This window comes from Hetaerina americana, unplaced genomic scaffold (assembly GCF_022747635.1).
Source record: "Hetaerina americana unplaced genomic scaffold, ioHetAmer1.1.p SCAF_7, whole genome shotgun sequence".
In the NCBI taxonomy this organism is placed as follows: domain Eukaryota; kingdom Metazoa; phylum Arthropoda; class Insecta; order Odonata; family Calopterygidae; genus Hetaerina; species Hetaerina americana.
Genome location: NW_027287316.1, coordinates 57345997 through 57369993, shown reverse-complemented (window position 1 = coordinate 57369993; position 23997 = coordinate 57345997). Strand labels below are relative to the sequence as shown.

Genomic DNA, 23997 nt, shown 5'->3' with positions numbered 1-23997 from the left:
AAAAAGAGAAAAGCACACGCCTTCGGTAACCTACTGTCAAATTTCGCCTTTCCCCCAAGTTCGGTGCTATGTGCCGCGATTCCTTAATTCAGTTACAGCAGTATTCACAGACAAATTTATCCATTTAAACGTGAGCCAGCATTATTGTGACATTAAATATCTAAGAAAAGATAAGGTTAGGAGAGAAATCGAGTTCAAGACAGAGTTCGACGTTCGCGGGAAATGCATTTTAACAATATAGTACGGTTATTAAAGTTTTTCAGGAGAAGGACCTAGAATTAAGAAAGAACACATGACAACTTACTTGACGTACACGCGAAACACGAGTGATCTTCCGTAGCTCTCGGTACGTCTCTTGAGCCGTCCAGGCATTTCCTTTCTCTTTGAGACAGATCCTTACCAAAGAATAAGTTCCTGGTCAAGGACGCGAATGGCTCGACGGACACGGGATTGGTGGGCGAAAATAAGGGAAGGGGGCGGAGGGGGAGGTTTGAGCTACCCGGAAGGAGGTAGGGGAAGAGTTAGGGTGGGATGTGGATTGGGGTGGGGAGGGAGAATAATGGAATACTCATAACAGGATTTCCCACGTAAAATGGCATCGGCATACAATGAGACAAGCAATTTTTGATGGCACTACACATGAAATAAACATATGTGACCAAAATATTTAATCTTACTATAACGATTGAACACTTTGGTCTTGTTTGCATGCCCATTGGTACGCAATAGCACCTGAGGTGCAAACAAAGAAACATTTGATTTCCCACCTTTTCTGTAAATAAGACCGCACGAAAGGAGAAAGATATTGATAACAATAAAAACTAAAAGGCCATGGGATAAGTTATCACCGAAAGACTTAAAACCAATAACTGCTTAAGAGCATGGGCACACAACATTTTGGGCAATGAACATGATCTATGTTATGAAAATTAATCCAAATTTTTTGCAAGTATTTTTCAGAACATAAGCGTCTTGTAAGATATTAATTAACACTGAAAGAGCCTACGTTTTCATGCATCCTTGTGCATTTTTCCATTCCTTGAAGTCTAACGCGTGCTCATTTAGACTGAGCCGTGATTTTGACCCATCGTCTGAATAACTACCCCCTTTGGGTCATCCCCAAGTTGACGCAGTTCCCTCCTCCGGGTCCGATTGACGGGTCGGGGATTCGAATGGTTTCCTTTGCGACGGGTCCGATTTATATTCGCGGCAGATGGAGGTTCACTCAATAGTCACCTGTCACTGGTTAAATGATTGAGAAGAGATCAAAACATCGCTTTAAATGCCGGCCCGTTCGAACTGCCTTCCCTCCTCCGAAGCCTCGCAGCCAGTAGTTGAGGGAATGACAAGTCAGCTTCCCGTCTTGCCTGCATTTCCTTCGCGCCTATCTGATTCTCAAAATCCGGCCCACGCCCGTGACGCACCTGTGGATCTGATTGCCAAATCAATTCCATCATTGAATGCGCTCTCATGAATTAATCAATTTACTCCCAAATAAATAATTATTTTTTCAGGAAGCAACTTTAATTTCCCTTTTTCCAATTTTAATTAAAAGCTGCGTCTATCACGAGAAATGAACCAGGAAATTCTCTCGCGAAAATATCTAGTACTTACCAATTAGCGAAAGAGGAGAGGAGGAGATGCCACTGAAAATATTTGCCGCCTCCAGGATTTGAATCCAGGCCTGGCCCTCTGCGTGAGTAGCCAGTGGGTTAGCCTCCTGACCATCCCGATCCACTAACGAAATGTCATCTAGATATCTATACCTCATCCATGAACATGGGTGTGATAGCAGCATAAATACTTTCTCTCAACACTCCTTGATTACTTTTATTCCTAACAATTCTCTTATCTCCATTGCTCCTTCCTTTGACTTAGGAACTCTGTTAAGGGAACTGATGTGATCCTTACCTTCCCCGTGAGTAGTTTGGAAAGGGGGAGATAGAGATATCATTTTCTGTCCCCACACAATTAAAATTAAGGAAATGGAGAGAATGGGTGAATGGATGGACGACGGTATGAATGATGGATGAATGAATGATGAAGTAAAGGAATCAGAATGCACAAGCCCTTCCACCACATTAAAGATGCAGTCCATGGGGATGGCTTAGAGGACAGAAATTAAATTAGAAATGAAATAATTGTTGATGTTTAACTCCATTAACTCCTTCCTGAAAGAATCTTGTCTAGAATTTAATATGTAGAGGGCTGTATTATGTAACCAGTCCTTTCTGCATATGAACATGATATAATGTAAGTTGCATGTCAGGTATATACCCTGTTAACTGAGGGGAACAGTTGGATACATTCAAAGCAGCCTTCCTTTTCCACATATCTAACTCATGAATCCACAGTAGTAAAAAAACAGGTCAAGTGTAAAACAAGAATTTTTCAATTCAATGGATACATTTTTATTATTAATACATTAGAGTACAATACAAATTTATGCTATCATTCATGTATCAAAAAATAAATTAATTCACCCTTAACATTTACAAACTACATTTCCATAAATATGACTTTGTACATATCCTATATCTTTCCTATAGCTTCTTGGTACTTCATATACACAACCAACACCTACAGAGTGTAAATGTTTTCATGGTGAATTGCAGTGAATTAATGACAATAATATTCACAGAACAAACGAATGAATCCATGTAAGGTCTGTCCATGAAAAACACTGAAAGATTTCAAGATGAGGTAGAGGAATGCTTAGAGAAAGGTTGAATATCCTAGGTATCACCAATATTTTTTATTTGTGGAAAAAATAGATTGATTTATAGCAATGACATTTATCATCAGCTCTAGCTTATTATTGTAGTGGCTTTTGTGATTAAATTCAAGGCGTAACCACTGGGGATTTCTGAAGATGAATACAGAGCAGAGCTACAATTCTTTTTCAATGTAATTTTAATTACATTATGGGAAAATAGTATAAAACTCTATTGGAAATAAGTAATGCTCTTTAAGTGCACCCTTGATCAATTCGTTGACTAAAATTTTCATATTCCAATGCTGAAGGGAGTTACATTGGATTTCTTTCATGTAGATTTAAAGTGGAAAGAAATGCGTCAAAATGTAGATAAATCTCCATTTGTTGTACAATAAAAAGATAAATGGTGCAACTGTTGGTCACAGCATATATAATAAAATTTCATGTGTTCTTTACTAAATCTTTAAGAGAAGTTCAGTGAACTGAGCCATACACCTATAAAAATTGTTTTCCCAAAGACTTGATTTACTCCTATCTACAATGAATCAATGTAAAAACTTATCAACTCCTGTATTTCACAATTTCTTATTAAAATCTTTGTCTTTTATCAAGACTACACCTAAGTAGTCATTCACACAGTGATTGTCTTTAGTATAATTAAAACATTTCCAAGGCTTCATCACCTTTCATTTTGGTTTAAAATTAAGAAAGTTATAGGGATTTAAAGCCATTGTAATTCCTCCTGACATAATTAAAATGCCTAAATTGTAAACAAGGAATATGGAACAAGATCTTCAAAGAACATTGCTCAATGATGCCATCCCATTTTATGTACAATGAATAACATACATATAGTCTACTTCACTAAGGTGTACCTTCAAAAATCTATTGTATAAGATGTACTCTCTCTTAAAGAAGTCTTTATATTGGTTAAAATGTGATGAGGGAGTACCCATTAAATGCCTTTCACTTTCTAAATCAAATCTGACAATAATAAATGACAAGATAATTCAAAAAATAATAAACATATTGTATTTTGACAATACATTAACCATTGAATGTAGATGTAATTTCTTTTTTTATCATGCAATATATTAGTAATTACAGGGCATAACCAAATGTCAATTCCCTAAAAAATACAAGGAAATTAACATGTTTGGAGGATTAATGTGCATAGATGAAAAGAATATTTTCATTATATTATAATCCATAATGGCTAGAATATAATAATCAACTATCAATTTGGATGATTTACTTGCGTTAAGCCAACATATTCTAGTTGGCTTTGAAAATAAATGACAGTTCGACACATCTAAATAATAATTCAATGTTTGAATGATACAAAATTAAAATTTGCAGAATATTTACTCTCTTCTCAACTCTAGGGAAATATATTCATTACTATACCTCTGCTATCAATAAAATAAAAGAAGAACCTAAAACTTTTGCCTTCTGCATTTACGCATGCCTGAATAGATCCTTCCTTTTTAATGAGTAGAAGCAGACTCAGTACTTCTCCAGCTCAATTGCTTGTTGCAAGCAAAGACGTAATTACGCATGAATAATATTTGGTACCACATTTTCTGACTCTTGGTTTTTGATGATTTGTGAAATCCCAGCACCTTACATGCTCCACTTGCTTTATCCATCACTTCGAAGGACCATATGGTACTCATTGACTGCATTAAATATCAAAAATCAAAGTTAAAATAGACCTCAGAATATGAGTCAGAAAAATGCATGCTTATATAAAATTGGGATTACATTTTATGAGAATATTCAAATTGCCCTTTTATTCATCCCATACTTATTCAGGTGAGATCTCTTCCAACACCTTCTTCCAATTTCAGTACAAAAAGTTTCATTTGGACAGCAACATGAAAAGGGGATGGAAAGGGATGGCATGGGAGAGAATAGCGTGATTTCATATGTAATGAACATCTGCCATACACCCATAATCCAGGCGATGGCTCTTGTCAGCCGCATATCTTGGAGGATGTATGACTACAACATCGCAGTCGTAAATTGCACTCACTTCACACCCCATACATAACAAACCGTGAAGTTGGGCAACAACATCTGCGACAAAATGAACGAATCTTCTACACCTCAGTAATTAGTCACACGTGGGGGGGAGGGGGATTCCATTCCGGGTTGTGTTCACCCTAAATGCACTCTCACTTGTACCTCCATCCCCACAACTTGCTGACAACCGCATCAACCATTTAGTATTCTCTGAGCATTCGGGAGTTTGAAAAAAAAAATAAATGCCCAGGCATGACTGGAATGTGGACCATCCATTTGAAAAATGTTGACGTGCTTGCCGTCGAAGTTGGGGGAAGAGGACCATTTTAAAGCTTCATCAGACCAGCTGAAAGTCCTGCCCGGACCCCATCTCCTCTCTGAATTGTGTGAAAGAGACAGAGATGTTGGCCAAGACACAGATATGTTTGTGATCCAAGAATGTAGTAGCGCCAGCTACCCCACTTCAGTGAAATGTGTGACCGCAAGTCTTAATGTACACTAATCCTCAATGAGGACTGAATTTATTCGGCTCGGCTAAAGGTTGTTCACACTGATGATTTGGTTGATCCAGCCGATAAATGATGACACTTTCACATATACACCTGGCACATCTTGCCTACCACAGCCAAAACCCCATGATACCAATCCGGCCAGCTCGTAAAATCCATCGTCTTCACATACTAGAGGCCCACCTCCATCGCCCTATATGGAGAGAATTAGAAAAAAATGTATCAAATGAGGTACAAAATTCACAAAAAATGAAATTTCAATTCTCAGCCATTTATAACATGCAGCATAACATTATCTCACCTTAGGGGCAAAAAAGTAATTCGCAAAAAAGTTGTAAATCTCATGTTCCATTGCCCCAAGAGAAGGATAAAGATAAGCATTCAGCATAGATCCACCACCAAAGCCATTTAAGCAAATTTCAGATAAATTCAACTCCATTTAATCTGTTGGAACAATCTATAGCAGATCACTAAGCCCATATGGTTAGAACTGCAAGCATATTTTTTATTTATGCCAATACTTCAGGAGTGCCATATTCTAATTTGAAAAAAAAAACAGTTTTCTTCTTCATTCACTATCCTCTAACTCTCCAAAGAGCTCAGTAATTTATCTCTCTTGAACTCAAAGGATTGTTAATAGTTTTTACACATCTAGATTCTCATTGATGGCATTTAAAAATTATTCATTGTCAATATGCCCATCCATGGATTACTCATTAGAAAAATGTCAAAACGAGCATATTATGACATATATAATTCAATTCAAAGAATTTTTCTGCGTCACAAGGCAATTGCATATCACTATGTAGTTTTAAAGGCAATTAGTTATAAAAAGATGGAATCATATAACTCGAACAAGTACCGAAATGGCATTTTATTAGCAAAAAACAGCCATTTTGTGTGCAATCATTCTTATATTATTTTAACATGCATTATTCGTTAATATTTTAGTGGTGAATAAAAATGAGTTGAAGTGAATCAATGTGTTAAACAAGATTCACATCCCTAAACACATATTGGTAGAAAGATAAAATGTTTGTGGAATGGAAGAAGGGCAAGCCCTTTCAGTGTAGGGTATCAGTTTGCGGCTTATTAAACAATGCTAAGAACTCCTGGGGTATCAAGTCTTTGTCCACCCAATTCCTACCTTAAATGGTAGACTACAAAATAAATTTGAAGTAAATCTAAAAATTAGTTTTGACTGAATTAGAGAAACATCAACAATCATTTAGAAAATATATTTTCATAAAATTATCCTAATAACCTGAAGGGAATACTGATTAACCATTGAAAGTGATGTCATTCATGAGCTAACATGCCATTCTTGAATTTGGCAAGATTCATATGTTAATAATTAGGCATGTAATATTTAAGCAATACATTGAATATATGCATGTACATGCCGGTATTAATATTGAACATTTTGGAGATCAAAAAAGCTATTAATGCCCATAAAATGTAACTAAAACCTGTGCATTAAATGACTCCATCAAATGCAACAGATTCATATCAATCTGCACCTTGGTAATCCAAATCGTTGGAAAATTTTAGGAGGGCCAAATGATCAAGGCTTGCTTTTGTTTATGTAAGTTAACATTTTAGTAAAGTGAAAGTTTTGTTTTAGGCACATATATTATTTGACCAATCTATATCAGTAAATATCTTTCATCTCTACTAATTCTTTCTTCATCATATTTAAATTTTGAATATAAAAAGATAATATTGTGTTTCTCTTCTTTGAACTGTTGTAGTTTGACAGGCTAATTCAAGAAAATGTGTATGAAACCAATTTGTTCAAAGAAATAAATACCTTGTATTCCTATAATGAGTAAAATATCAATATTTTTCAGCCTATATCATATGCTTCCTACAATTTGCATTTAATTTCATCCAAAATGCATATGAAATGTTAGGTGCCTGCATATCCAGGCAGGAATGACACCCAAGCAATTACTTTGCGTATTGAAGTGTGACACCCTGAATATCAATGAAAATGGACAGCAATCACAGGTCATGTGATTTTTAATGCCCTTGCTAAAAAGAGGTAGATTATCAAAATCAACTCTTCCAGTAAATTGCCAATGGCACACTTGATTAATAAACCATATTCTATTTCTCATAATGCATTTTGTGAAACCATTCTCATTTCATAATATTGTACAATAATTTGTAACTTTTAAACCATGCTGAAGAAAAATTGCCCTTTTTTGAACATTTTCATCCCAAATGCAAAATTTTCTTAGTCTTACCTGGCAAGCATCATTACCCTCTTCTCCCCCAGCACAGAAGGAACTAGCCGGCAGAATGAAAATCTTTTCTGTCACTGCATTTATCTTGCGTATGCATTCAGCATCATTCACAATTGGAATTCCAGCTTCCCTTACCCTCAGTGGTATGGGTCCAGCTGAAAAGATATTCATATATTGTTATAATATAAGATGGAGAACAGCATTACTGAACTCATATTAAAAAATAGTAACAATTACAGTACAGTTTTATGAATCAACTGAAGCATTGCTCTGAAGACTTAGTTATTTAAAAGTTATATATATAATAAAAAACAGCTTGTATTTTTGGACACAGCTTTGAGTATGATAACAGGGGAATTGATTAATGGTAGTCCATTGGGCAGAGTGCTGGGCTCGTGACAATAGGACCTGGGTTCAATTCCAGGGCACAACCTCCTAGCATTACCAAACTTCAAGCCCCAACCTGTGTTTTTTTTTAGGCACTTGATCTTCCTGGAAAGCCATAGGTAGTACAGGGAATAAGGACCTGCCACCACTACCCTCATAATGAGTGGATTTCACATGCTGCATCTGGTTTCATGCAAGGTTAGCTTTCTGCTCCCATATCAAACTAACCTTTGGGCTGAATATTGTGGTGGTTTTTAGTGGGGACATTAGGAGAAGAAATGAAACAAACATTTGCAGAGAGAGGAGGGAACTGATAAAGGCATGCTATGTTTAGATACACTGACAAAATCAGTAAAGGATTTAATATTTAGTGTACTGTTGCACTAAATAGTTCAGAAAACATTGAGTAAAGAGGATACATAGCACTTGGATTAGACACTTCCATATTATGGAAATGGAAAGGAATGCAAAAATTAAATCCAACAGAAAAAAAATTGCAAATTCAAAATATTTTGCATTGGCTAATGGAGGAAACATTAACAGAGGGATTCTGAAAGCTTAAATAAAAAGAAAAATGTTGGTAAGTAGGGAGGAGGGAGGGAGAGAAAAGGCTTTATGTATAGCATGAATTAGCATTCAACATTTAATGACTGAAGAATAAATTAATATAGACTAAAAATGATTACAGGCTGGAGGAATACCATCAAATATATAACAGTCGTGAGGGTGCATTTTAATGTTGTCATTTATGGGTAATCAATGTATGATAATTATCAAACAAACTAATTTTTTGACATCATCAAATACATTTTATACAGAATAAAACAAATGCTGTCATCACATCAAAATATCATTTTTGAACATCATATTGTTACAGAATAAAATAACCTCAGATGCCTAGCCTAGCCTAACCTAGCCGAAGGTGCTCGAAACACACTGCAATGGTACCAGATAAAACTTTCAAAATAAGAAAAAAAGCACATACAGTACATCATAATTTTGATACACAAAAAAAGTAAGCAAGCACCAAAAATTGTTACATTAGGAGGCAAGTCCAGTTGAATAGCCATGGATTTAAACTGTCAAAATAAAATTCTATATTCCAATAGAAGTGACAACTGAAATCACAAGCATGTTACATGCACAACTTGACACACTCCAAAAGCTCAAATAACATTTAAAAATCTTGGGAATTATTTCATAGATAAAAATTTTATTATAAAATTAATGAAGAGAAGACTGGAAAAAATTGGCAACATAGATATTTACCAGAATTAAAGAAACAAGTTACTGTTGTTAAATTGAAAATTCCATTTACAGCCATGTTGGCTCTGTGCTGAATTTTGTCTTAAGATTAATACCCATGTAATTGGAAACAGCCATAACATTGAAACTGAAGTATTTCAAGAACCTTCTCTTAAAAGTTTGATGAATTAGAGCTACACTTTTGCAGATATCTGAAAAGGTGGACTTTCTCACCTTCACCCATGTATCCATAGCCTGTGACTGTGCATCTTTTCCCTGCTGCTTGGCTGACACCCCTTGCTGGCAAGCACACCAAACACACACCCCCTCCGGATGTCTCTCCATTCCCAGAACCCCTCCCTACTTCTCCCCCACGAAGCTCTGCTTGCCCATGAAGTTTCAATAATGCCACGTCATTGTCAAGTGTCTGACTGTTGTGGTTATGGTGAATGTAGGTGGTTGCCACACGGAGTGTTTGTGCACCTGGGCTGCCATATTTCCGTGTCAGGTCATGGTCACCAACTCTCACGTAGATAGCATCACCAGATCTCACAATGCTGCAAATAATTTATCCCAAGCGTCATTATTAATACTTTCTCTTTTTTAGGTTGATCTGGTAATAATAAAAGCATTAATAACAAGTGTATATTCCTTAGCTATCCTGAGCTAAACAAAGTTAATCAGGCATGTCCGGCCTAGAGTTTGAATAATCCAGCTTTTAACAAAAATCACAACTGAAGTCATAACAAAATCCAAATATTTAATCTCAGCTAAACCATTCATTATTTGGCCAAACAAATTAATTTTTTAAACAATGACTAGCAGATAAAAGTAAAATCAGCCATAATCCCTCTAAAAAGAATCAAGTCATTGCCTATCAGAAAAAAATGTAATCTACTAACCAGTATCTATTCTAGAATATAAGACAGAGTTAAGAGGAACTTACAGTGTGACCACACCAAGGTTCCAAATGCTTAAAAAAATATGCATAACTAGCTTGAAAATTTTCTCTTGATATCAATGAGCAGTTTTTGAAGGTCAGCTAATTATTAAGAAATATCTGACACCAACTTTTTTAAGTGTAGCATGCATATGGTACAACTTGTTTGAATTAATTTAACATACAAGTTAGAAATTTTCCATGACTTCATTTAAAGGTTATGACACTCACTTTGTGACACAGTGAGCTGCAGTGAGCACCCACTGAGTTCCAATCAGGGCTCCGCCACACAGGTACTGGTTCAGAGAGTTGATGAGCGCAGCCTGCCAGCACCACTCCCCAGGGTCGGCATCTTCTCCGCCCACAACCCTACCTTGTCTCCATGCACCACTGCGAACTGAATGACTCTGGTTGAGGTAAGCCAGTGCTTCAGCACCAATGAGGGTGGGGGAGGCCCCAGTCACACCTTCGGCCTGCGTCATCATGTCAGGAAGCTGAGGTTTGGCCGACTCGACTGCACCCTGAGGAAGGGCATTAGCAGGGGGTGGGGCCACTGAATTCTCAAGCTCTGTGGCATTAGCATTTGCAGTGGTATTGCCTTCAGCTTGCACGGGCACCATCTCCCGGCTCCTCCTCAAGCTATTGACACCACCCTTAACGCCACAGATGTACTTGCTGTGTGCGACTGGACTGCGCAGGGGAGTCTGCTGAGATGTGGTAGGGGTTGGAGGGATGCGATGAGATGATGTTGGCACACCAGGAGGTAAGTGTGCATGGTGACCAGTGGACTGACCAGAGGTCATCACGGAATGGTGTACACCTGGAAACAAAGGAAAGAATATGAGGTTGCAAATTCATCTCTTCATGCTCTTTAATCTTCTATTCCTGAATTGTTGTTAGTGAATTTAAATATTTGTTTCAGCTTATACTGCTTATTGCTAAGAATGGCTATTGAAGAATCTCAATTTCTAGAAGAAGCAGTGCAATTTTGAGATACTGAATTTGTGCTTCAGGTCACTTGGTCAATATGGGACAAGAAGTCAATCATGCCGATGACAGTTTTAAAAATATTTACCCAAAAACCTCACATCCACTAAAAATATTTAAACAAACAACTTTACTTGTGGGTTACAATTAACCAAAAGAAATGTAAACTTCTGGTGGCATTCAGAAAAATATTTTAAGTACCTCTTTATAATAATTTTATTCATCCTCATTTCATTATTTAATTTTAATCACATTAAATAGTCAGTAGGTGAGTAACAAATTAAATACTGAGAGAATTAAATACAGATTAAATATTAACTTGTATAATAAAAGAGAATCTTTGTACCGTTTTACACCACCTTTGTTTTATTGAATGAGAGTATTTAACATCTTAAAAGAATTAAACTTCAAACTAAAGGAATTATATTTGAGGTAATGTATCAAAGATAAACAACTCAAGGAAATAAGCTGAAGCTATTATGCAAATTCTCTGGTAAATATTAATGAAACAGGATTTTAAAGTGAGAATTTTTTAGAATCATTGCTTTTGAAGTTACCAATATTTTTAAATTAGTGAGCTTGATTTTAGTGTTTGACATAACACCTTAAAAGTATTCTTCCATGAATAGATGCCTTCACAGACACTAATTGCTCCTATGTACAATTAGAGTTCTTGCTAACATACTGCAAGATGCACATAAGAGAGTAAAATTCTGTGCGTTGAACAAAAATATATTGAAAGCCAAATGGAGGATCATTCCCCTTGTCTTCAGGGTCTACAGGATTTTAACATTTTTTCTTTCATGATCACTCATGATACACAGAAAATGAATAATAGAATGCCTTCCTCTGAACTTTTTTTTAACGGGACGACTCAATAGTCAAAGAATGGGCTGGAGAATTACTGATGCACGAATTCTCAGGTTTAATTTACCTCCTTGGGGTGGAGGTCTTGTGTATGACTGCCCGGATCCATAACCACCACTGTGGGGTGGGTAAGATCCATGATATGAATCATTGAAAGAAGATGAAGGACCTGAATATGATGGATGAGGAGGAGGTAATGTTGGTGGTTGCTGGGAACCCGTTGTCTCCCCAAGTCTCTCCCTGATCTGACTCTTTGGAGCACAACACTGAGTCCCGGACTTTCGGCACTTGAACACATCAGTCATTTCTGCATTACCTGAGAATGAATTACAATAATTATGACTGAATGAAAATTCAATTAAGGGATCCACATGAATATTTTTATGCCCTGATCATCAAATACGAAAATGAATTCATAATCTATCACTAAAAATAATTGGTCTATTTGTGCAAAAATGAAATTCAAATGAAATAATTAAATGAATGCCTTCATTCTTCAAAATATTTAATTTTTATAATTTCAAAGTAAAATGTATCATAGTACACAATGCTCATTATCTTTTCTTTAGGAACATCCATTAAAAGTTTAAAAAATGCATTCCAAAAAAAATTATTAGGTATCCACATATGGCAAAGCACGTTGATGACCTTTTAATTAACTCAGGTCTTAATATACCACATGTAATATAAATTACAGATTCAGGTGTGATGAGGTAGAACTGTTCCATAATAACAGAGATGAAGACTACAACAATTTTCCACTCAATACTAAATTTAGTGGAAAATTGTAGCAGTCTTCATCTCTGTTAATGCCACATGTATGTTTCAATGCAATAAATATCACAACATATATCATGCATTAGTTATATCAATCTTTTCTATTCCTATGTAATTATCCCATTTATATGTGATATGGTGATAATTATTTTGCTTTATTAGTTATACTTAATTAATATAGAGCTACTCTATTATTCCTATGATGATGGGATTGTTTTTCTGCCTTCAACATTTACTTGCAGAATTTTCCTTGGTGCAGAATTTTCCCATTCACATAATTAAGGTAGACAGAAATTTACATGTGTTTAAAATCTTGAAACTGCTACAAATTTCCCCTCGTGAAGGGATTGTTAATGTGTTTAAAAATATAGTTAAATATTAAAATGTATCATAAGTTGAATGCAAAATAGACTGCCATGATCAGTATTGCATTATAAAATCAATAATATAGAATACTGTTTTTGCCGTTATTCCATGGAATTTCTCATGAATTGGTACTATTACTTTGTGAATAACTTCAATGAAAACCATTAAAGTAATACACATGATAAAACAAATAGAAGGGACTCTTTGAATAAAATCCTTGAATAAAAAAAGAATACAATTCTGTTTTATTGATTAGAACAGTTAATCAATTCAAATAAATGTAAGTAAATGAGGACTAACACTCAACATTTTTTTATGTTTGGAGGTGCATTTAATTAAAAGTTGATCAGTTAATGTTCAAGTTCTTTTAAGTCAATTCTTATACCAATGAGCTTTGTTTGTCATAGTCAACTCTTTTCATACAAAATTCCCAAGCTTATAAGATTATTATTTAATTCACATAACTGCTAATATTTTATAGGTGACCATTTCTTTATATTTTTTCAAGTTTTTGGATAAGCTCAAGTAATTTCATGCGATTAACTATGAATAAAAAGTTATTTAAAACAAACCCTGAGACATGCTTAAATACAGATCCTGGATCATTTCAGGATGAACTTACGGAAACAAGTAAATGAGAGATATGGGACAATGCAGGATCCTGGGCATTCTGGTCTGTCATCCTTTGGAGCAGGTGTGGTGGATGTTGTCTTTGGGGGAGGAGGGCGTGTGGTGAAAAGAGCGCCAAGGGGTCCCAGGACATCAACGGCAGCACCAAGGGCACCCCCACCTGAAGAGGATTGCACTGGTTTCTTTGAAGCTGTCCTTGTGTTGTCACAACAAACAGACCCTTGGCCACAGTTTGAAGTCTTGCGAATAAGTATGGATGGCCTTTCACAGAATGCTGCCATGATGTTCAGCAGACAGAACCCTGGACAACGCTGGAGGTGAATTGAAAGGAATTAATTATTCAAAAGTGCATGACTATTGAAAAACCATGAAGTTCAAACAGAGTTAAGTTAATTTCAATGTGTAATAAGTAACAAATTAAAATAGGTAAGTCACTGATTTAATATGCATTGAGTCACCTCCTGATTCACCAACAGCAGAGGATTTTCCAGAGTTTCTTTTTTTCCCATTTTGGACATCACTTCAGGTAACGTTTGTCACCTATCAGAGTGAATGCTAGATATCATCCCCCCCAGCACCTTTTATGAAGACTAGATGATTTCCAGCATTTTCTGCAGGTTTCTCCCGTTTCCAAAACCCTAAAACTCTGCCTTTACCAAATTACCATTTTGACAACATTTCAGGTTGAGCTATTAAAAAAAAATGCCTCCAAAAATTCATCCCCAGGCCTTGCAAGTGCCTGACTGTATAAAAAAGGTTTTCCCATACAAATCCTACCGATATGGGTTGGATTTAAGTTCACTATGCCATCAAATATAGTATCCACTTATCCTGATTAGTGCAAACGGCCTCTGCTGGGTACATACTTATTCTCAAGTTTCCTTGGAGAATTTACACCGGTGGAGTACAATTATTACAGCACAACATTTTCTAGAAGATACACCATTATCATCAAAAGGCTTCAGATTCCAGAAACATTCTTCTTTATTTGAATGCAAGGCTGCATATTCTAGGGAGAATAATATGGTAGTTTCCAATTGCCTTCCACATTGCAGTACTGCGGCAGGTACTGTGAACTTCACTCTGGCCCGCAACTGTGGCAGCTGATGCCGGGCCAACCCACTCGGCCTTTACCACCGAGAAACATTAACTACAACTTTCTCTAAGCTGAAAAATGTTCACTGATTATGGGAATCGACCAGCAACCTTTGGCTCCATAGGCATCGATCGGGTCTGGCCTACCCTTGCCCCTTGCAGAATAGTATTGATGTAAAATATACTACAATTTGAGGAGACAGCCAATTCATGAGCAACCTAAACTTGTAAGGTATATTTGTGAGAACATTTGGTAGGATGATTCGCAGAATTCTCAAAATAATTTTCATAAGAACCATTTTTCACCCCCAAAGAATAATGACATTTCAAAGGACTCATCATGGTTAAAAAGAAGGTAAAATGAGTGCCTTAGTGTCAGTATGATGTAGCCAACATAAGTAATTCATGTTTTCAAGTCCAAACTTACATAATCCAACTTACTTTTACAAATAAATATAAGACTTAAACCAATTTTATTTACTGATTCACAGTACTATTCAATTTTTATTTTTGTCTTCCTCAATAGTTATGGGAAATTGTATAAGTTTCCTGGTATATTGGTGCACCAGATACGGGCCGGGATATTCAGCAGATGTCTCATGGGACTGAAGTATACATTCAAATACCTATGTACACATTTATGTTTATTTACTAAACATATTTTTTGCTATACTCATAATAAAAATCAATGATTATAATAGTAAAATTTTGACTAATGGAATACATGCACTCTACCACCAGCCATCCCATAATTCAGCAGATAATATCCTTAACCTCCCTTAGTGGAACTGGAAGACTGTCACTCCACTTCACAAAATTGCCTGCAAGCATTCCCATGAATACACAGATGGCTAATCTCAATTTTGGCCATCATGCTACTGATGGTTATCTTCCTGAAGGAGTGAAAATGGGTCTCACTCATAGATTTAAATGGCATCTGGGTCACAAGATCCATGACCACAAACCATTATGCTGAGGAGTATAGCATGATGACTTGCTATAATGTACTAGAACAATCCATAAATCTGCCCTGTATAGTAAACTTACTGGGAGAGCCTTCTCGGTAGTGGTTGTGGTGGAGGCAGTGGTGGTTGTACTTGGTGTCTCTGTTGTCGTTGGAACGGTCTTCTCCTCTGAGGGAGGGGCTGGGATGGGCTTTGATGGTGGAGGTGGGGGAGGGAGAGGGTTTGTAACGCAGCAGCTGGCATCGCCAGGGCAGTCAGCTTCCGAATCCACGTCATCACAGAAGAGAGCAAAGAGTCCGGAGACGCATTCTCCCCTGCAAGGTGTCCTCAGTGAGGGAGAGGGTGCAGAGGTGGCAGGTGGTGGAGGCCGTATTGTTGATGGGCTATTGGCAGATGATGAAGATGATACCAATGAACCTGGAGGCTTCCTTGATGGTGGGATTATCTGCAGGCAAAGAAAAAGTGTGTCAGAACAAATCAAAACATACAGCTCACTTACATTTTGAAAGGAATGAAATCGAGGGCATTTGATAGTGACTACAGGCAATTTCGCCAAGCCGTACAATGAGGCGCAAGTATCCTGAGGGCATAAATTGACATTCAGGCTGTTTGAATATTATGTTGTCCTTTTTGAGGTTTTAACATGGGACTCATCTCAATAAGTTGTGCAACTGTGCTTTTCCAAGCATCTTCTGTTTAACTACATGAGCTGGCCTTGGTGGTGGTGGGGCAACACCCTTGCCTCCCAATCCAGAGGTCGCAGGTTCGAGTCCTGGCTAGTCCTAATAGGGCTAGGGTGTTTGCGATGGTCTTTATTGCATTATAATGTATTAGGGTTAGGTGGAAGAAGGGACTATAGAGTCTCAATCTTACCCCAATAGAGTCGATAAATAAATAATAAATATAGGAAAAAATATAAAAAACAGAGGAAATATTAACTCAGTTGATATGAACAAAAAGGATGACATCACTATCAATTTTAGTGCATATATACATATTTAGATATCCATATACTTTATATTAGCTGGATTATCCCAGTGGGTGACATGGTTAACAACAGCAGCAACCCAAAAGTTTACACCCGATTTTGATCACAAAAATAATATGAACTTAGGTGTTACAGCCCCTGGGAAACCTAACAATAAGTTAGGAAGAGACTTACTGGGATTCCAAAGACTCCTGGGCTACAGGATGTGGTCATCAAGAAAAAAGAAAATGAATATTTGCAATTGCTAACAAGCTTTCCTTCTTATAAACACTAATTAATATATTTAAATATTTCCAGCAGCAGGCTAATCAGTTCAACTAAACCAAGGAAGTAACAGGGGATTATTTTCGAGAGACGGTAAAAATGAAATGATAGGACATGAAACTTAATGCACATCTGGATGAAGTAAAGATGTTATCTTATTAGATTATTTTAAATGATGGAAATAACTCCCAGCAATCACATAGCATGCTATTCTCAGATTTTACATGAGGCACTCAATTTAAACAACTGCATTGCCATGTGGACAAAACATTAGATGGATGTTGGTGTAAATGATATGAAAATGAAACCAGGGGGTCTTACAGAGTCACTGTCGGAAGATGCTACATTTTTATCTGCCGTTGAAGTCGGTCCCTCTTTCGAAATGCAGCATCTCAGGCCAGCTTTGCACAGTGGTGGTGGGCCTGAGTGTGGAGCGTTCGAGCCTGGAGGTGGTGCTGGTGGCCCAAGAGTTGCCTCGCAGTAATCAGCTATTCTTTCAGCCACACAGACCCCTGGGCACACCCCTCGAATGGCTAAAGGAATTAACAGGAGATACAGAGTTAAACAAGATTGTTCACACCAGAAAGATTTTACTTGGACATCATTATCTCTTACCTATTAGATATGCAGGCACTTACCTATTTTATTTTTTTCATATTAAGTATTTGTTTTATAACATTAGATAATGAGAAACAGGAAACATATGACGCAATATCAAGAAATATTTAGTCAATGACTGAAATTGGTGTCCCTCAATAAAATTTTAAGCCTGATTGGGAGGCTCAACTAAAATCTCTCTTTTAGGTAATGACTTCAATTGAGTTTTTGCTCTTGGTATCTTTTTAATACAGGCATGAATATAATTTGACCCTGTTTGGTTGAAAATAAAGTAACCCACTGAAAATAATCAGTTGCAAATGCTGCCTATATTCCATAATAATCAAAATTAATTGGTATTGAATATAGACAATTTAGCAGGTACGCAAGCAATCAGAATGAGGAGTTCATAAACACTTACATTCTTCCTTTGATGCTGATCCTGAGTCAGGTTTACCAGAAGATTCTGAAGGCTGGAAAGAAATAATACTCAAATATAATCATATATTTAACCTATAATTATTGCATTTAACTTAGAAATGCATCATGACTTAAAAAATACCATCTTGAGAAAGAAAGATCAAACATTTTACTGTCCGAAGAAAGACAAGGTGATTTCAAGACGTGAATAAGGCATACAAGCATTACAACTTTCAGAAAATATATATGATCCATGTAAGAATAAACATGCATATAATATATGGGAAAACTGCACTTGTGAAAAACATGGTATTCAGGATAATTTTCTTGTGGAAAAATGTAGTTTGGAAAATTTCAATTTCGAGAAAGCAACTGCTAATCGTTAAATCTGAGTGTTTCTCACTTACTGGTCTTCTTGATGGGGAACTTGGCCTTGAGGAGGAAGGTGGTGAGGTTGATGGCACTGGCTTTGGAGGTGCTGTTGTGCTAGGTGTTGTGGTGTTCTTCCCATTACTGGGAGGTGGGCCCTCAATGCAGCACCTCATTGAGGGTGATGGACAAGCAACGTGATCAAGCACCTGGAAACAAAAAATTCACCCTTAAATTTCCTTCAAATTGAAACTATCATCTGTTTCCTATAGCATAAGGTAAAATACTCATTGAATGATCTTCTAGGTCCTAAATAACCAACATTTACAGATGTATACTCATATGAGATAAGGGGTAGTTGTCAGAGTGAACTGTATAGTCATATTAGGCAGAATTGAATGCATCACAAAGGAGATGGTCATAAACTGAGCTCAATTACTTTATCATGGATAAAGAGGAAATATTTGAAAAAGTAGGACATGGCTGAAGTATCAATTGAGATTTATTTACTGTAGAATATTGGGAAAAAACAAACATGAATTTTAAGTATGAATTTCCCATTTCATTCCATTAGTAATCAAAACTGGGTCTTATTATAATAGATAGGGCTAACTAACTTCATTTTCATATCCTGCATTTTTTTAAAATTACTTCACAGTTTTTAATTACCTGAGTACATATGAGTGTGGCTAAAGCATGAACACAAACTCCGGGACATTCTTTGCTTTCAGCTGTTGTCGTAATTGTGTCCAAAAGACCTGAAAATAATGGAAAAAAATTATTTTTCTTGATTACATTTGATTGATGTAGTATCACAGACCAAAATTAGCACTGATAAAAAAGAGATTGAAAATAATTTTTCTTCACCAAAATTATTTAGCAGGAGCTGATAGGTTTTTCAAACCCTTAAATTTTTCTTACCAGTCATGAATTGTATATTAAATACTACCACTAGTCATTGACCAAATATTCTTTATACTTCCTCAAGTGAAAGTTTCCGTCAAAATGGGAAGAATATGCCAAAATTTAACTTTACATCACAGTCATATCATTTCAGAGAATCAACAATTAATGAAAATATTAAAATAAATTTTGCTATAATTATTGCGATCACCTTAAAGTATGTATTTTTTTAGCAGAATTCTATTTATTATGGTCAGTTTTCACTGTGTCCACGTCCTAGGCATAGACATACTAAGCTCAAGCTAAAATGACAACAAATATCTTTAAACCACAAACTATATATTACAATAACTCATTCTAAACCTCTGCATACCAACCTACCTTCCTAAATTCAATCCATACTCCTTTCCTCCCTCTACCTCTTTTTCCCAGCATTCTACCCTAAATTACCATCTTTAGCATCCCACTGCCTCTTAATCACTACCAGTTCCATTTGTCCTGCTTTCTTTGAATTTCTCTCAACAGACATGTCTATTTTAATTTCCCTATTTAATTTTTTCCATTCTTATCCATAACCAATTCTCAAAAGTATCTAGTTTATGCATGTACTTTTGCCTCAATTAATAAGTTTCTGAGCCATATAATACTACGTCCTATATTAAATTTTTCATAAGTCTTTACTTTAACATGAGTTTATATTGATTGAAAAATGTATATCGCTGATTGAAATTGTTTCAAATTTACCCATATATAAAAAACCTCCAGTAGGGAAGTAAAATGCCTCTACTCATTTGAAATTAAATGTGCAGTGCCAATAGAAATAGAAATTATGAAATAAAAAGACTATGATATTCATTGTTTTTGGAATTCAAGAAAGTTTCAAAAATATATTAGCCAAAAATGATAATTGGATTTTTATCATTCATGCTCTTACGATTCCAATTGTGAGTTCAAATCTATCATTAAGATACATATTATTATTTTTTTAATTCCGTGCACTACAAAGAGGCTTCAGTCAGCTGCTTCAACTTTCCACAAAAATCTGTTTTAAGTGAGCAAAATACTAAATTTTTTAATCATAATATGAAATTAATCTAAAACACAGTTGATGATTTATAATTTCACACAGACACAGCCGATGTAGACGCACTAAAACTAATAGGAGAACCCTTAAAAAAATCTTTTTTAAAACATGGTTGTGAATTTTAAACTTTATGGAATAGAACTATGTTATCGTTTGGGGTTCCAAGATATCTGATTGGTATAATTTTAAGGAAGACTACAGTGAACCATAGAAGAGTTTCTCTTTAACACACCCCTCAAAGAAAGGGGAAACACCCCATTTAAAACAGGTGTGTACAACTAAATTGAGTTGAACAGCACCTCAGTTCAATTTGACAGTTCTCGTTTCAAATTCTTGTACTCTCATTCCTTTTGAAACAAGAATAATGAGTTTAAGGAAATCCGAGGGACTATTAAAGGTAAATGTCTGGGTTCCCCTACATGGAAACGGGGAAAATCAATTAGATGAAAATATTTTAGATAAGAGCCCAAGGAATTAATATGTGTTGCTGCTATATTTCCATGCAAATTTTTCATCATGAGGTTGCCTTATCATCCTGAGGATAAGTTCCTGAATAATTGAGTTCGTAGACATTTAAAATATACTATTTATTGAAAATGGTAATGAAGATGCTATCATCGATTTCATTTGCCAAGAGTGAATCATACTGTGGCCTTTTAGCAGATTATTTTGATCGGGGTGAGTCAGTAAAGTTACGATGACGCAAGGAAAAGAGTGAGTGTACACTTAATACTGTAAAGTAGGTCGGAGGGTGGATACCTGGCGGAGTGACTAATTGCATACCTTGGAATGTCATAGTCATCAACCCTAACGTTCGACCTATCGCTGAGAGGGAGAGCGCAGTTTAAACATAAAATTACGCATCAGAAATGCGAGGAACTGAAAGCTTTTCCTTCGGAGAATTTACGCACTTGTGAAATATTGTTTTCCCAACATCTAAAAGGAGAAATAGGGTTGTCATAGAACAGGTACGGAAATGGTACCACAAGCTATGATCATAATCTTATTTAGTACCGTATCACTCATAACAGTCCGCATCGCAATTTGTAATGCATACATATTTCCAGGAATATCTAGTAACTCTTTAGAAAATCGTGCTTAGAGGCCAATTCGGATTGTGCTCTGCTCTAGTCTACTACCAAATGCTATGATCCTACGTCTTTACTGCATCTGAAGACCGCAAAGTAAAGTTTTTGGGTGGAAAAATAACTCTTTAAGGCTGTTAAGGTCGGTATAAGGAGCAAACAGGAAGTGGGGTCGTGTTCCTTTCCTCTTATGCCAGGATGGAATGACTGCAATTAACGATTTAAATATTTCGAAATACTCAAGAACTTACTACGGATCATGGATGGGGAAGAGAATATATATATATATATATATATATACACATGATAGAACGGAATGAAAATTTTAATATTAGAGTCAATACCTTCCCGCAATTGAGTAAATGCCTAGGCTTCAATGCCTTCGAAGAAAAATAAAAGGTTTCGTATATCCTCAGCGTAAAAATGAAAATGTCAGTTACAATTAAGAGCCGATTAAATTTAGGACGAGTCCCAAGTCTATGTAATGAGTTTTCATGACTGACGTAATTTAGGGAGATGGGTTCAAGTTCAAACAACCTGTTTCAGTCAGATAAATTCTAAATATTCAGGTACATACTGTGTATGTATATTTATTTGAATTGGGTGCTCTCAGTGGAATTTTTATTTGGAACTGTGACTTTACGTTCTTGTACTTGAAAATTTAATCTGGCTGCCTTAATTTTCAATTAGAATCGGGGTTCAGATTAAGACGATCCCGTACGGTTAGACATAAGCTTCAAGTACGCGGCAAAATCACGGTACAGAATCTTTTGAAGTGTACGGTTACGTTTCACGTTTTTTGTATCAGTTTCGTACTAGCCCACCTTCCAACTGAGAGAAAATGAAATTTTGAAAAGAAGTATGCATTCTCCGATTTCCTTCCGGATCAATGACAATTTTGAAATGCGGGAAGTAAGAGAATGAAGAAAATTCTCCAATAATTCGAAGCGCAGTTTTTTTTGGCAAAATAAACCAATGTTTCCTTCCCTTAGTTCACATTTCGATTGACATGCACCTCGAAATAAGAATCAGCCTATGCATCAGGGACATGAATAATTAACATGGCAAGATACTTCCCTCAGCAATGGAAGAATGGCATAGTGGTACTCAATGGTGGTACAATATTTTTGGCATCAGAATGACAGCCATATTATTTATGGTAAAACGAAATATGAAACAAACAACGCAATGATTTATACTGAACTCTAAAGCGAAAACTAAGTTTTTTAAAAAAATACTATATGCGGATCGGATACTAATCAGTGCCAAATCCAAATATTTTCCAAAAATTCACTTTCATAAAGCCAAGGATGGATATTTTGTAGAAAAAATGAAAATTCAGAGATCTCGACGCCAGGGGCTGAGTTTATTTTACGGGGAAAATGTAGCTGTTTAAAATTGAGTTATTTTATATCAAGCGCTGAGTGCATGATGATATCAATAACTCATCTTTGACAATGTTGTACATGATACCTTTCGAAATCAAACTCAATTATGAATATTTTTTTTGCAGGAAGCGTTTTCCTGTTCATTGTACCATACGAATACTCATTCTACCCCCACATAACGATGTTTGAAACCTCTTTGGGATTCCATACGCCCCACTTTCACTGAAAAAGAAATGAAGCGGGATGAGTTGATCGGGGAATGTGGGCGATTTCCTCTCGCGCTTTCCTCCAAAGGAGGCCGGGGGGTGGGGGCGAAAACATCCGCCACCCCGTGCAATTCCTTGATTTTCTAATATCAAGCGGATCTTATCCCGCACTGAAACGGCAAATTTCTTATTATATTCGTTTGAGTTCGACGATCATTATCAACCCCTGCATGGTGAAAATCTCACCGGACATAGTATTTTCTCTCCAGTTCTGCCATTTCGCTACTGCGTAAACCAATGATTTGACTTTTGAATTCATTGCTTGAACGAAATACACCTTGGAAACAAATCGCAGTTAAATTACTTGAGTTCTTAAATGTGCTAGGTTCAACTTATAGTAGTAAAGTTAAGGATGTCCATATTTTTTTCATAAGGGTTTTCTGCGTAAATAAAATACGAAGGGATAAAACCAAACTAGAAGAGAGCAAGAGTCAACGTGAAATAAAGGTACTTGAACTTCAAAACGTTTGCGAAAGTTAAAAGCCCTCGAGTTCACCACATTTGATGATAACGAAAAATACGGCCAAATCCGAGAGCATGTAACATTTGCAATATCAACAAACGTTGAGGATGTCTTAACAAAAACTTTTGGAACATTTGTGGCATGCATGAACATGTGAGTTTGCAGTTTGCCTCGTCGGGCGCCCTTTAATCAAATCTTCGTTGGATCACAATTTTATTTCTCTTTTTCCTAATGAAAGAAACTAGTATCGATCAGGCTCATCCCTTGTCCCGAAGCATATGGGGTGGACAGCCCGATGGTATGTGATTGAAAGAAAATATTAATTATTGATGCTCATTTACTGAATAAAATGGCAAATAACTCCATAAATGGAATTCTCAACGGGCATATTCATTGAAAATTATAGCCTTCA

At 36.2% G+C, this 23997-nt stretch overlaps 1 protein-coding gene across 1 annotated transcript in view; it reads right to left on the bottom strand.

The window, feature by feature from the left end:
• Positions 1-5155: 5155 nt before the first annotated feature.
• The window catches only part of mas (trypsin-like serine protease domain-containing protein masquerade), a 107528-nt gene continuing 88686 nt past the window's right edge, over positions 5156-23997 (bottom strand). Inside the window, exons 2-14 of the mRNA XM_071595729.1 lie at positions 19066-19182; positions 18435-18605; positions 18029-18080; positions 17332-17543; positions 15841-16203; positions 13870-14009; positions 13691-13797; positions 11993-12241; positions 10719-10891; positions 10303-10478; positions 9366-9688; positions 7500-7654; positions 5156-5443 (exon numbers count right to left, since the gene is read on the bottom strand). Coding sequence (XP_071451830.1) covers positions 5276-5443; positions 7500-7654; positions 9366-9688; positions 10303-10478; positions 10719-10891; positions 11993-12241; positions 13691-13797; positions 13870-14009; positions 15841-16203; positions 17332-17543; positions 18029-18080; positions 18435-18605; positions 19066-19182 — 2406 coding nt within the window. The 3' untranslated portion in view covers positions 5156-5275. The remainder of the gene's footprint in view (positions 5444-7499; positions 7655-9365; positions 9689-10302; positions 10479-10718; positions 10892-11992; positions 12242-13690; positions 13798-13869; positions 14010-15840; positions 16204-17331; positions 17544-18028; positions 18081-18434; positions 18606-19065; positions 19183-23997) is intronic.